General features: G+C 45.4%; 1 protein-coding gene across 2 annotated transcripts; it reads left to right on the top strand.

Annotated features, from left to right (window-relative positions):
- The first annotated feature begins 3,282 nt into the window (after nucleotides 1-3,282).
- On the top strand, nucleotides 3,283-12,425 carry INTS5 (integrator complex subunit 5). Of its 2 annotated transcripts, none has more exons than XM_078660602.1 (2): nucleotides 3,283-3,430; nucleotides 8,344-12,425. In XM_078660602.1, the coding sequence occupies exons 1-2, from the start codon at nucleotides 3,315-3,317 to the stop codon at nucleotides 11,147-11,149; spliced, it is 2,922 nt and encodes a 973-aa protein (XP_078516728.1). In that variant the 5' UTR covers nucleotides 3,283-3,314; the 3' UTR covers nucleotides 11,150-12,425. The 2 variants fall into 2 exon arrangements, with proteins under 2 accessions (XP_078516728.1, XP_078516729.1); XM_078660603.1 differs by lacking the exon at nucleotides 3,283-3,430 and adding an exon at nucleotides 3,536-4,107.
- Nucleotides 12,426-12,825: the final 400 nt, after the last annotated feature.

Genomic DNA, 12,825 nt, shown 5'->3' with positions numbered 1-12,825 from the left:
ATGTCAATGCCTTAGCTAGTTTTGACCCTAATGCTGAATGTTTGTTGACAACTGATGCCAGTGATAAGGGTCTGGGGGCTGTGTTAGCACAAGTGGATGGACAGGGGAAAGAAAGGATAATTTTATTTGCTTCCAGAGCACTTTCACCTGCAGAAGTAAGGTACCCTATCATTGAGAGGGAGGCGTTAGCGTGTGCATGGGCGTTGGAGCACTTCAGAGCTTTTGTTTGGGGCAAACCTGTGGTCATTCGCACGGATCACCGACCATTGGTGAAGATTTTGTCATCTGAGGGGATTTCTGGAGCTTCAGCAAGAATGGCCAGGTTATCCATGCGCATGAGAGAGTATATATACAAGATGATTTACTTACCAGGCAGGGACAATCTAGTTGCAGATTGTTTGTCTAGGTTGCCTTCTCCACTTGAAGAGTGTGCGGATGACCCATGGGGCGCTTTTAATGTAGCTCTGGTGCATGATTCGGGAGCTCCTGCCATTAGCAATGAAGAGTGGTTAGTGGAGCAAGAGAAGGATGTGGAACTCAAGAAAGTTCTAGAATATATTTGTAGGGGGTGGCCTAGAAGATGTTTCAGGGAAGATGGTTTAAAAGCCTTTTGGGAGGTCAGAATGGAATTATCTCTTGAAAAGAATGTACTTTTTAGAGGTGATAGAGTCATTCCCCCTGCCTCATTGAGACAAAAGATTTTGGAGTTATGCCATGAAGGACATTTTGGAATTGGTAGGAACAAAGTGATCGTTAAGAACATGTTTTGGTGGCCAGGAGTTGATAAGGATACGGAGAAATTCGTAAGGAATTGTAAAGTTTGTTGTTCCGCTTACAAGACTCTCAGAACTCTGAAACCAAGCATGAGTGATGGATTGATCCCTGGTCTTCCATGGGATACCATCGCTGTTGATATTATTGGAACTTTGGGTGTCATGAATGAATTTGGATTGGTTGCTATAGACTTATTTACTAAGTGGCCTATTGTGAGGTTTGTTGATAAAGCGGACACCTCTTCTGTTTTGAAATTTTTGGATAAGATTTTTATCATGGAGGGCTGCCAAATTGTATTCTCACAGACAATGGCGTTCAGTTTCTGTCGCATATGGCTGAGGATTATTTTCGGAAATGTGGTGTTAAGCATAAAAATTCTGCTTTGTACAATCCTAGTGGTAACGGCACTGTCGAGAGATTTAATAGAGTGATCAAGGGGGTGATTCAGGCTGCCATTAACAAGGGATTGGATTGGAAAGTTCAGGTGCAGAAAGCGGTGTGGTCTTACAGAACTACGTCACAGACTGGCGTTGGTCTCTCCCGATTCGTCATGATGAGAGGAAGGTTGCCAAGAAGCAAGGTTAACCCTGGGTGGTTAGTGGAAGGGAAAGTGACTCAGTGGTCTCCTACTAAAGTTAAAAGAGACCTGGAGTTGCTCCATGCTAAGAGCAAGAAATTTTATGATGTTCATCATGGTAGGAAAGATATACATATTACTGAGGGAGACTGGGTGCGTGTGAGGAAGCCTGGGAAGGTACCGAAGGGGGAGAGTTGTTTTGATCCACCAAAACAGGTTAAGGAAGTTTTGAGAAATGCTGTAAGACTGAGTGATGGGAGAGTGTGGAACATGAAAAGTATTGCTATTAATCCTGAACAAAGCAATATGGAAGGTGCTGAGGTGGGTTGTGAACGGAATGGTTATGATTGGATTGAAGATCATTTTGAGAATAGTTGTTTGCAATCCCAACTTGCGGATGTGGAAAACAACAGCAATGGTGTCTTGGTGGACTCTTCTGTTGTCAGTTTGTCCGTTGGTGAGAAGGGGGGAAGGGCTGCTGGTAGTGATGTTATTTCTGATTCAGACGCTAACAGTGGCAGGGGTGGTTCCGCCACTGTGGGAAGGGAGCATGGGAAAAGAACTTGTGTTTTACCTTCATGGCTTAAGAACTATGTTACTTAATGTAATTGTGGGTGATCAGTTCATTTCATTTGTTTTTTTTTAATTTATTTTCTTTTTATTTTATATTTCTTACTTCTTTTGATTAGGGGGGGGGTGTGTTATGTTGTTCTATTTCTCTTGTACCTTTAAGGGCTCGTGATGTGCACTATAGAATGTATGAGGTCAGGATTGGAATGTTGTATTGGACTAGGTTAAGGAGTGGCAGTTATGCTGGAGTAGATCTTTGGACTGAGCTACCTCCTGGCACTCACCTGTATAGTTTAGCTTTACCTTAATAAAGCTATCTACAATTCCTGCCTGCGTCCCATCATTACACTATTGCATTCCTTTTTTGGATCATGCGTCTCTGGGGAGAGGATGTGGTCTCACGGCTAGTCTGCTGACTTTGGAGCTGGTAAACCAAGGTTTGAGCCTCGGGATTGACTCCACATCCAGTGATTCTGGGCAAATCACTTAATCGACCCCTGCCTACCAAAAAAATATGAATGTGTCCTTGTGTAACATAACTCGTGCTCATGTAAAGCACTCAAATACCTTCGGGTTGCGTTCGAGCTATATAAATCCGCACAAAAAAGAAATACTATTCACATGTTAATGTATACATGTGCCTACAAAATAATGTGGTCAGTCTTCTTTAATATAATTTTTCAACATGCAACACAGCAGCCACACTTATCTATGACATTGCTCAAAAACAAAGGCAAACCCAAAACCTCTGGCTAACCACTTATAAGGTCCCAAAGGCGAGACCTATTGGCTATGCCAATGCTTGTTATCCAATTGCCAGTGCAGTACTTTGAAACCACTACACGGCACATGTTTGAGGTGCTCATACAGATTTGCATTTTGTAATAGATTGGTCCTGGATAATTTGTGGTCTCATAATAGATTTAATAAAACTACTGTCTAGGGCAGCAGCATTATCTCCCACCAGGAATTGACAAATTGCCTGGCCTAGGAAGCTAGTGTCCCGGTGATCAGAAATGTACGAGCACAGACCCTTCTTATAGTTAGGCCACACCGGGTGTGGAGTTGGGCATTGTGTTTATTTTATCTCCTTGTTTACTGAAAAACTGGCCACCTAAGATATCACAGGGGCCCTTATTTTCTTCAACGTGCGATGGTTATTTTTGTGTTCCAAATGTCTCTTTAATCGCTGTTAAATTATAGTCCTGTTTCTATGCGCACGGTACGACCCAGGTCGAACGAATAGAACTACCGTACGAATTGCTTTCACTGTGTCTAACACACGGATGACATCGCTATCGCTTCCCTTTTGGTACACCATTCAGAGAGAAACGTTAGCCTCTAGTTCACCAAAACTCCGTTGTTGACTCCTTAAACCCCATCAATCCATTGCATGTACACATTCCTATATAAAGAGCATTGGTGGAGTCTTTCTTCAGTCTCTATGGTCGCTCGGAGCATGGCTCGTGTACCGAACAATAACGTCCGCCCGACGCATTTCCGGTGGGGGTGAGTAACAGAGGTTCTGGTTGCCTTATTACATTCTTCGTATCCGACCCTCCTGGAACCTCTGAGCACCAGTGTACACGTTTCCGGCCGGACCAATGTGAAGTTGGAAGGGAACCTGGGCTTACAGAATAGCATCCGATATGTACTTTACTGTGCGGACGGACTTCCAAACCCGGCTTTCCCACTTTAAACCCTAATCTAACTGCAAATGTATCTCTGTTTCCTTATTTGTCAAAATGTCGGATTCTTGGAAACAGTCGAGCACCAGAACTAAGCACCGCACCAAAAAATTGAAAAGTTGATATTTGTACGTTATTGGGTGCCCTCCCTCTCAGCCTATTTCCGCGTATCCGGCCCTATGAAATGTCCCCTAAGTCTCCAAATATTTCGTCTTCCTTTTATAACCTCTTATAGGGTGATCGTTTGCTCCTATTCAGCGTACATCACTTCCCTTTATCAAACCAGTTTGTGACCACTAATTTATGTGATATGTTTTACCTATTTAGAGTGCTCCATAACAACCTATATTTAACCACCGAGTGCTCTTTGCTGTGAAGTTTCTTGGTGTGCGCCCTCCTGTCTCAATTCGAGATGTCCACCCTCTGTGACTCCTCTGCTTCGGTCCTCATGCAGCAACCGCCGGCCGCACCGGTACATGGCGCAAGCACCCCGCTAAGGTAGGGCTGGCATCAACAAACCTGCTTCCTTTGTAGATGGCCCCAGTGATAAGTAAAGTCGGTTTGTGTACCGTTATTAAACAGTGACAGCTGTCAGACAACGACAGTAAATAAGTAAGGCTCCTGTTTCTCTTCTCGAGAAAGAACTGCTTTTATTGCTTTGTAGTGTTATCTGTATAGCTCTTCGAAGCCCTAACAACGGGCATTTGCGACTAATAACTTGCTACTTCTGGGGAGTATTGGGTGGAAAAGCGTGCTCTGCTCGTGACCCATTTTTGGAATGTTTCCGTGTGTTTCGATATCGTGATTGAAGCCCTGCGCTTTGGTGTGTTTTGAGGCGAAAAGGAGCGAACGTAGGACTCACAGGCTTGTGAGAGTTGGGACATGAATAGAGAGAAATTGTAGCATGTTGTGTGGCCGGCGTGGTAAGTATTTTGTGTGCGTGTATATATACACCATAGGGGCTGCTTCCAGGCTGTGTCGGGGAGCATATAGCTGCGCATAAGCTTTGAGTTGATTAGTGAGATACGGCTGTACAAGTGGTGGGGCCAACCAGTCTTATGGTAACTCGTGCCAGTATTTCTTGGGCATGATCCCGAGTCTTGTGCCGTCCTCTGCCAACGCTTCCATTAACAGCAGATCGTTATTTTCTCTCCCCTTTGGACTATCTTGGGAAGAGCCAACACATCACTGTTTTGTTTGAATTATTCTACCCGTTCTTCACGGACGTAAATTGCCATCCTGGGTTTAAACAGGACAGAAGTCTTCCAGCAGCGATTCTCCCCTTGCATTTAATACAGCCATATGCCTCTGTCACAGGCAGCCCAGGAACTATACCCAGATGACAGCTCAATGCGGTCACAGTGCCTGAGAATCTGGCCTGAGTCCACCTGAGCCTTCTCTGTGCCTGCTTCGAAATAGTTTCAGTATGCTGTTAAAGACTGACTTCACTTATACTTTCCGTTGCCTCTCTTTAAAAAAAATGCCCTATTGGACCTATCTTGGATGATAATAATAATAATAGTTTATTTTTCAGTTAATTAAAACCATAACAATATTACATACACAATTAAAAAAAAAAATCCCCCAAAATTACATTATTGTATTCTTAAAACATCATAAGATATACACAATTGTTAAAATATTCTCCTGCATGTCTCATTAAGATATATTTGCTTTCAGTTCTTGTTCATGAATGCGTAAAAACTTTATCAATTTGCAATTTATTTGGGAGTCGGTTGAGTTGAGTCCTCTTATAATAGCGGTTCTACACAATTTTATTCATCTGTCCAAGAATGCTCTCCGTAGAAAGTAATTTGCGCTGGTTGCAATATCTTGCAATAGCATACAAGATGAACTAAATCTTCCTTTTTATTGCCACAAAGCCCGCATTTTTGGTTCTCCATATGCTTCCATTTCGGGGCGTCCGCAAGAGTGGGGAACTTTCCAAACCGTAATGCTATTAATTGTCTTTTTACATGAATAGAAAAAGTGGAGTACAAACAGGCTGCTTGTTTCAATATTTTATAGCTATTGATCACTGTCCAAGAATGAGATCTTTTAGAAAATATGCCTCTATCAACCAGCAACGAATGGAACTTTGTGGCTTTGTTTAGTGCTAACTTAAATGTTGTATAGGGCATATTTTTAGTACAGTGATCAGTAGTACAAGTAACCTGTAGCGCGTGTTCCAAGAAATTATAGGCTGGCACGTTTTTTCCCTGTTCCAATTCCAGCCATTAAGATTTGTTGAAACTATTTTCCTCCACATTTTGTTTTATCTGATACCACACCTTTATGTACCTGTAGAGTCTTCCCAATGTTTCGTTCAATAGCCCAAATTCTAGGCGCATTTGCACTGGTGAGGCAGTCTTGGGGAGCTGTAGAACCTTTTTATAAATACTAGTTATTAGCTTGTTTAGAGTTTCTGAGTCCTTCCCATGCAGAGCGGCACTGGCGTATGATAGTGTTGGCAGTACGTTAGCAGAAATAGTCATCAGTAGCGGTCTTAATGAAGGTTCCATTTTTGGAAAAATTAACAAGTTGCACCGGGTTCCGTGCATGAAATTATAAAACAAACCATACGTTGAACACTTCTAATTATAAATAATATTAAACAAGAAAATAGAAAAATATTCTTTTTATTTAATACTCTTTTTTTATAAGCTTTTGCTTATTTAAAAATTATACATTTATATCTTATATCGTCTGATAATAAATCTCATGTATATCTTTCAGCAACATCAGGTCAATTAATCCTAATTACATCAAAATTGTTTTATCTTATAAATCATTGACAATATAAAGATGGAAGTGTTATAGTTGCGATGATCTATGGTGATGGTACACAGAACCAATCAACGCGTTTCGGCTACTGCCTTCTTCAGGAGTTCTCTATGATTCTGGTTTGACGGAGGGGATCACATGTCAGGTGGTGATTTGCAGTACATGTTCCATAATCTTTAGAATAACACTCTTCTTGGAGGTCAATTTCAATTTTGCAGATCCCGTAATCCGGATATGTGTCAGCCCGTCTTTGCGCTGCACGCTTGTCTTAATGAAGGTTCCTCCAGTTCCTTTGCAAGTGCTTTAAGGGCAAATGTTAGAGCCCCTGCTCGCTGCGTCTGATATTTTTTCTGGTCTCAAAATGATAACTTATCTACATAAAATCCCAAATACTTGTAGCATGATACTTTATCTAATAAGTTGCCTTTTAGCCTGATGTTATGATCAGAGGCTATTAGGTTTGTAATGAGCATTGATTTAGTTTTAGATAAATTGAGTTCCAATTTATTTACAGCCAGAAATTCAGAGAGTTCGTTTATTAGTCTTGTCAAACCCACCTTAGTTAAGCTCAATAGAACAATATCGCCTGTGTACGCAAGATGCGACAATTGTAGTTTGCCCAGCTTCGGTGAATGTGAGTTAATACCATCAAGCTTTCCAGATAGGTTGAGATGAATAAATTAAATAGGTGCTGGGCCAACACGCACCCCTTTTTTGGACCCATGGTGGTATACACCTTTCTGGAAATTCTACCTACATTCCCAAGATTCACACAAACCCAGGTATCTGTATAAAACAGCAGTAGACCGCTAAGTATTCTCTCCAGTATATTCCAGGATTTCAATTTAGTCCATTTTAGTTTCCAGTCTACGCTGTCAAAAGCAGCTTTTAAATCTATATATACAGGACAGATGTAGGTCCTGTTTCTTGTTTTTTACATTTTTCAGCAATCAGCGAAATTGACAGGATATTTGAAATAGTTTCAATGCCATTTCTAAATCCTGTTTGGTTTTTTGGAATTAAATTTCATTCTCTTGACCAGTCAACCAGATCTTTAAGGATAAGTGAGGCAAAATACTTAGCTTCGACGTCCTGTAAGGCAATTAGCCTATAATTTGTATTATTGGATCTGTCTCTTCCTTTGTAAATAGGGGTTATGATTGATCCCTGCCAACTATCTGGAACTAGATTATTAATTTCTACATCAGTGTAAAGTTTTTCTAAATGCAAGCTCCAATACCCCGAATCATATTTAGAAGTGGCTTGCGGAATGCCATTCGGGCCATGAGCTTCATCACTTTTACCTTTTGTTTATTATATTTATTATTTCCTCTGCTGTGTAGAATGACTGATTTATCTGTGGAATCAATTCATGCTCAGTTGTCTGTGTCACAGTCAAGTGATTGTCAATCGTCTGATTCTTGAAGTTGTTTCTGTTTAAATTTCTCCCTGAGAAAATAAACCCATTCCTGCTCTTGTATATTCGATGTTAATACATTTCGAGGTCTTGCCAAGTTATTTATTGTCTGCCAGAATTTGTTCGAGTTTGAATGTCTTACGTTGTAAAGTAGTTTGGCCCATAAACTCTCTGCTTTCACTTTTTTAAATTCCCACATTCTCTTTTTAAATTGTTTTCTCAGTTGTTGAAATGTTTCCCATATTATCCCCTCGGATTTGTCTAAGCGCATATTCATTTGTGCTCTTCTTAGTTCTCTCTTTAGCATTTATAGATCATTTGGACCTTTCTTGGATTCACACAGCTTATGCAGTAAAAAAAATGTAAATCTGGACAAAATGTATGGGCTTGTTTATTTGTACAAGTGCCGTCTAATAGTCCTGCAGGACTCGCCCTACAGGAAGTTGTCCTTTTCTGGAAAGTCATGATATGTTTAATTTCACCTTTTTACTCTTCTTTTTTTCATTGATTTCATTTCTTTTTTCTGTCTGCAGTCCTCAGGAGCTTGGCCAAGAGATAAAGGCTTTCCTCAGCGGCGTGGACCCGGCTCTTGGAACTAAACTCACCATCAAGGAGCATGCCCGAAGCGCCATTGTGCTGTTGCGCAACCTGCCGCCGGCCCGCAGTGCTGTGCTGGAGCATCTGTGCAACGTCTTCGATGAGTACGTGGGCAACTACCTGGTGGAGCTGGAGAGTGACATGGGCCACCGTCACACAATGCCGAACCTCGATGACGTGGTCCAAGAGGTGCAGAACGTGCTGTCGGACTTTGTGCGCATGAACCCAAAAGCATGGGCACCCGTTGTGTCGGCCTGGTCCATTGATCTGATGGGCAAGCTGAGCAGCTCCTATGCCGGCCGGCACGGTGTCCCTCATGCCAGTAGTCTGAATGAACTGCTGCAGCTGTGGATGTCTTGCAAGGCCACGCGCACTCTCATGGACATCTACACGCAGTGCCTGTCCTCCATGATCAGCAGCTGCCCCGACGCCTGCGTGGATGCCCTGCTCGACACCTCGGTCCAGCATTCGCCGCACTTTGACTGGGTAGTCGCCCACATAGGCTCGTCATTCCCCAACACCATAATCAGTCGTGTCCTCTCCTGTGGCCTAAAGGACTTCTGCGCTCATGGCGCTACCACGGTGGACATGCTTTTCCCTTCAGCTGCAGACCGGCGCATTCCCAAGATAGCATCTGTGGTGGGGATCCTGGGCCACCTGGCGCCCCGACACTCGGAGAGCATCAAGCAGGAGCTGCTGAAGATGTTCCACAACAGCCTGGGCCCTGCCAGGGATCAGCTGCAGAAGGCCACCGTGCCCTTCCTGCTGCAGCTTGCAGTCATGTCCCCCATGCTGCTCAGCACCATCTCGGCTGAACTGGTGGACTCTCTGAAGCCCGCAGTCCTTAACCAGCTGCACCAGCACTTTACCACTCTGCCCCGGGAGGATGTGGAGAACATGGTGAGCCTCATGGTCCATCTCATCTGCCAGATGGCTAGTGGGGCCTACCGCATCCTCCAGTTCCTGGTCAACACGGCCATGCCGGCCTCAGTCATCACCCCGCCGGGCCTGGCGGTCCACGATGCTGTGCGGGAGGCCTGCGACCGCATCATCCAGCTGCTGCTTCTCAATCTGCAGAAGTTGGTTTACAACCGCAGCCAGCCCAACCTGTCTGACCCGGCCCCTCGGCCCGTACCATTTCTAGACGAGCTGAAGGGCCACATCCGGGACCTGTGCGTGGAGACCCTGAGACTGGAACGCAAGCGCTTCCTGTGGCAGCACCAGCTTCTGGGGTTGCTCTCCGTCTACTGGAGCCCCAGTTGTGCCACCGACGCTCTCTTCTACATGTTGACATTAGCCAAAAGTCAAGAGGAACTGAGCCTGGCCGCCCAGCTGTATGCAGTGTTGATGTCCTCCATGAAAGACCTCCTGCCCGCCACCATCAAGATGTGTGTCTGCCAGATACACGCTGGCACCATCTCCGAGCAGCACATGGTGCAGCTCTTCAACAACCTGGCACTTATCATGCAGTCGGAGCGGCAGGAGCACGAAGGGGCTGCCGCCATGAGCAGCCAGGTGGCCACTGTGGTCTCCTCCTACCTGTACGACTTTGGGCAGCTCCTCCTCCACAGCAACACCGAGGTTTCCGAAGCTGCCGCCCTGCTGCTGTCTGTCTGCCCGATGCCCAAAGCTATCCTGCCTGCGCATCTGATGGTCATCGTGCGGGCCGCCGTCCACCTGTTCTTCTCAGCGCTACACCGGAAGTGCGAGACTGCCACGAGCCACACAGGTAAGCTGCTCCTGCGGCTGTGCAGCATCTCATCTGCAAGCATGAAGGCCATCCTGCAGCAGCTGGTGGAAGGGGCCCTTCACAGGGGCAACAACGGGCTCTTCGGGGGCAGCACGGAGCCCTGGACAGCCGAGGAGGCCTCATTGGAGGACAGTAACAAGACGTCTCTGCTAGACATCAACCAAAGGTTTGGGACAGCCGTCAACTTCTCGGGGAGCATCTGGGCAGTCTTCCACGCTGGAATCATTGGGCGGGGTCTAAAGCCACCACACGTTGACAATGCCCTGTCATACGAGGAAGTCGTCCAGAACGTGCAGCACTTCATGAGCCTTCTCATGCGCTGCTGCAGTGGGAGCAAGTGCCAGGCCGACCTGGGGCAGCCGCAGCCGCACATGGTGGTGGTGAACCCAGAAGCCGCCAAGACTGTCGCAGTGGTGCTTGTCGAAAACGTGTGCCCCGACGTGACCAACAGTGAGCTGGCCTGGCCCCCCGAGGAGCACACCCGCAACACGGTGGAGCGCGACATCCACATCTTCAAGCGGTTCCGGGAAAGCCCACTTCTCTTCGAGCTCATGCATTTCGTCGCCCTTGGCCGGCCAGCGTTGTGTTACTGTTCCGTGCTGCTGCGAGGGCTGCTGGCCACCCTGATGGGGCACTGGGAGGGATTCCGGCACAACGACACCACGAGCTCTCCCTGGCACTTGCAGGCGTCCTGTGCCCTCGTGGCCTGCATGGGGGAAGGCTACTTGCTACCTCCAGTGCTGAGCAACATGCACGAGATCTTCGACCGCCTCACCCCCTTCGAGGTGCACCTCCTGCTGCTCAGCCTCTGGGAGTATATGAAGGACAACAGCCCCCTTCCCCAGAAGTTCACCTTCCACGCAGAGAAGGGCCTCTTTTTTCGGGACTTCGCCCGGGATGGCGAGATCGGAAAGTATGTGTGTCCCCTGCACAGTGTTCTCCACAAAAACATCGACAAATTGGGCCTGCTCTCTGGTCGGTTTCAGACATAACCTTTGTTGACATGGGAGTAACTTTACTTGTCTGAACCAATATTTAATATCAGAAATTTTTGACGTACAAACCCTTCCTATCGAAGACTGGTCTTTCCCATTTGCCCACAGAAGACCTTTTGGTGGCTACACAGACCTGTGAAGAAAATATTTCTGGTGTGCGGGGGAGAGCATTACGGATGGGACCAGTTTCTGTTGTTTATTGGGGGGTGGGTGCATTGGATTTAAGAGTTGGGGCCTAAGAGAGGGCCTTTAAGACACCAGCCAACTTGCTTATGTAAAAAAATCACTCAACTGGTGTATCTTGATAATATTCTACTGTAGCCTGCACAATGATTGCCTCATAACCACTCCCCAAATTACCTTTGCTTCTGACTATGGGTTGCGTCATGGGAAATGTTAAAGTGCTAATGGTGTTTCACCAGATCAGGCCTTGCCCTACATGGCATTTGAATGGATTGAAAGGTCGGGACTAAGTCCATGTATGAATAGCTCAAATTTGTGTTTTCATTCTGGGACATGTGTATATACACGTATATATATTATTATGGGGGGGGTGCAATCTGTCAAAAGATCTCAGAATACTAGCACAACCCTGGAGTAAGTGAGATATCCAGGCATGGAACTGAGAAACTTGAGAGCTGTGAAAGAGGTAAAATCTCACACCGATAGGTATTTCAGATAGTGAACACCTACAACTGTAGAACCTCCCAACAACATATGCCATTGTTCCTTTGGGAGAGAAGCTGTGATCGAGAGCATTGGTTGAACTGACCGCGGGTACTACATGGGTATTGTTAAGAAAACAGATCTTCTGTGCCTTGCAGGCTGTTGGTCCAAACCGTGCGGCCCTATGCCCTTCCCAATATGAGACATTTGCAAGTTGTTTAGACCTACTTGAGGCTACTTAAAGTGCCTTGTCTCCGTTTTTAGGGAGCCCTAGCCTAATATGTACCAGATGTGGCCACTGAACGTGGAGACCAGGCTGTACTTTTTATTGTTGTGGGGTGGGGGGCATTTGCCTTTCTTTTTGATGGTCATCCATGATGGCACACGTGCCAAAGGAGTGAGTTTGGACTTTTCTCACATGCAACAAACCAGGGTTGAGGATTCATGTTACAGTTATGTTTTATACACTAGTAGTATTTTCACACATCCTATGAACAAAAAAGAAGCTTTCTGTGCCTGACTGTGTTGGGAGTAGGAGCCAGAGGGAATCCTATCTAGCCAGCTTTGTTCACCCCCTGTTCTTTACTGAATAAAGGTTGTTTATGTATATCGCTTTATGTACTTCTAAAATGACATTGAATTTTGTGACCTATATGGTTGTATTATCTTTCCGTACATCATGTGTAAATATGACTCTGCCTTTAATATCAACGTTCAAATGCCGTTGTAAATGAAGAAACAAATTACTTATCTTCTATACCACAGCTTAAAGTCACGGGCAATTACACGAGTGGCTCGGGGCACTGACCGGGTTAGTTTTTTAACGTTCCTTCGTGTTCTGTATAGGTAGACATGCTTTTGCGTGATTAGGTCGAGCGACCTATCTCAATGCGCATGCGCATTGAGAGCGGGAGCTCGATCTATTGCGGCTTAAACAGAGCTTACCGAGATCAGGCGATTCCCAGGCGATTTCTTCCAGTGCACGTGAAAGCGCGTGCACAATGCCA

This window comes from Lissotriton helveticus, chromosome 9 (assembly GCF_964261635.1).
Source record: "Lissotriton helveticus chromosome 9, aLisHel1.1, whole genome shotgun sequence".
Lineage (NCBI taxonomy): Eukaryota > Metazoa > Chordata > Amphibia > Caudata > Salamandridae > Lissotriton > Lissotriton helveticus.
The sequence above is the reverse complement of the archived record's forward strand: the minus strand, read 5'-3'. Positions and strand labels throughout refer to the sequence as shown.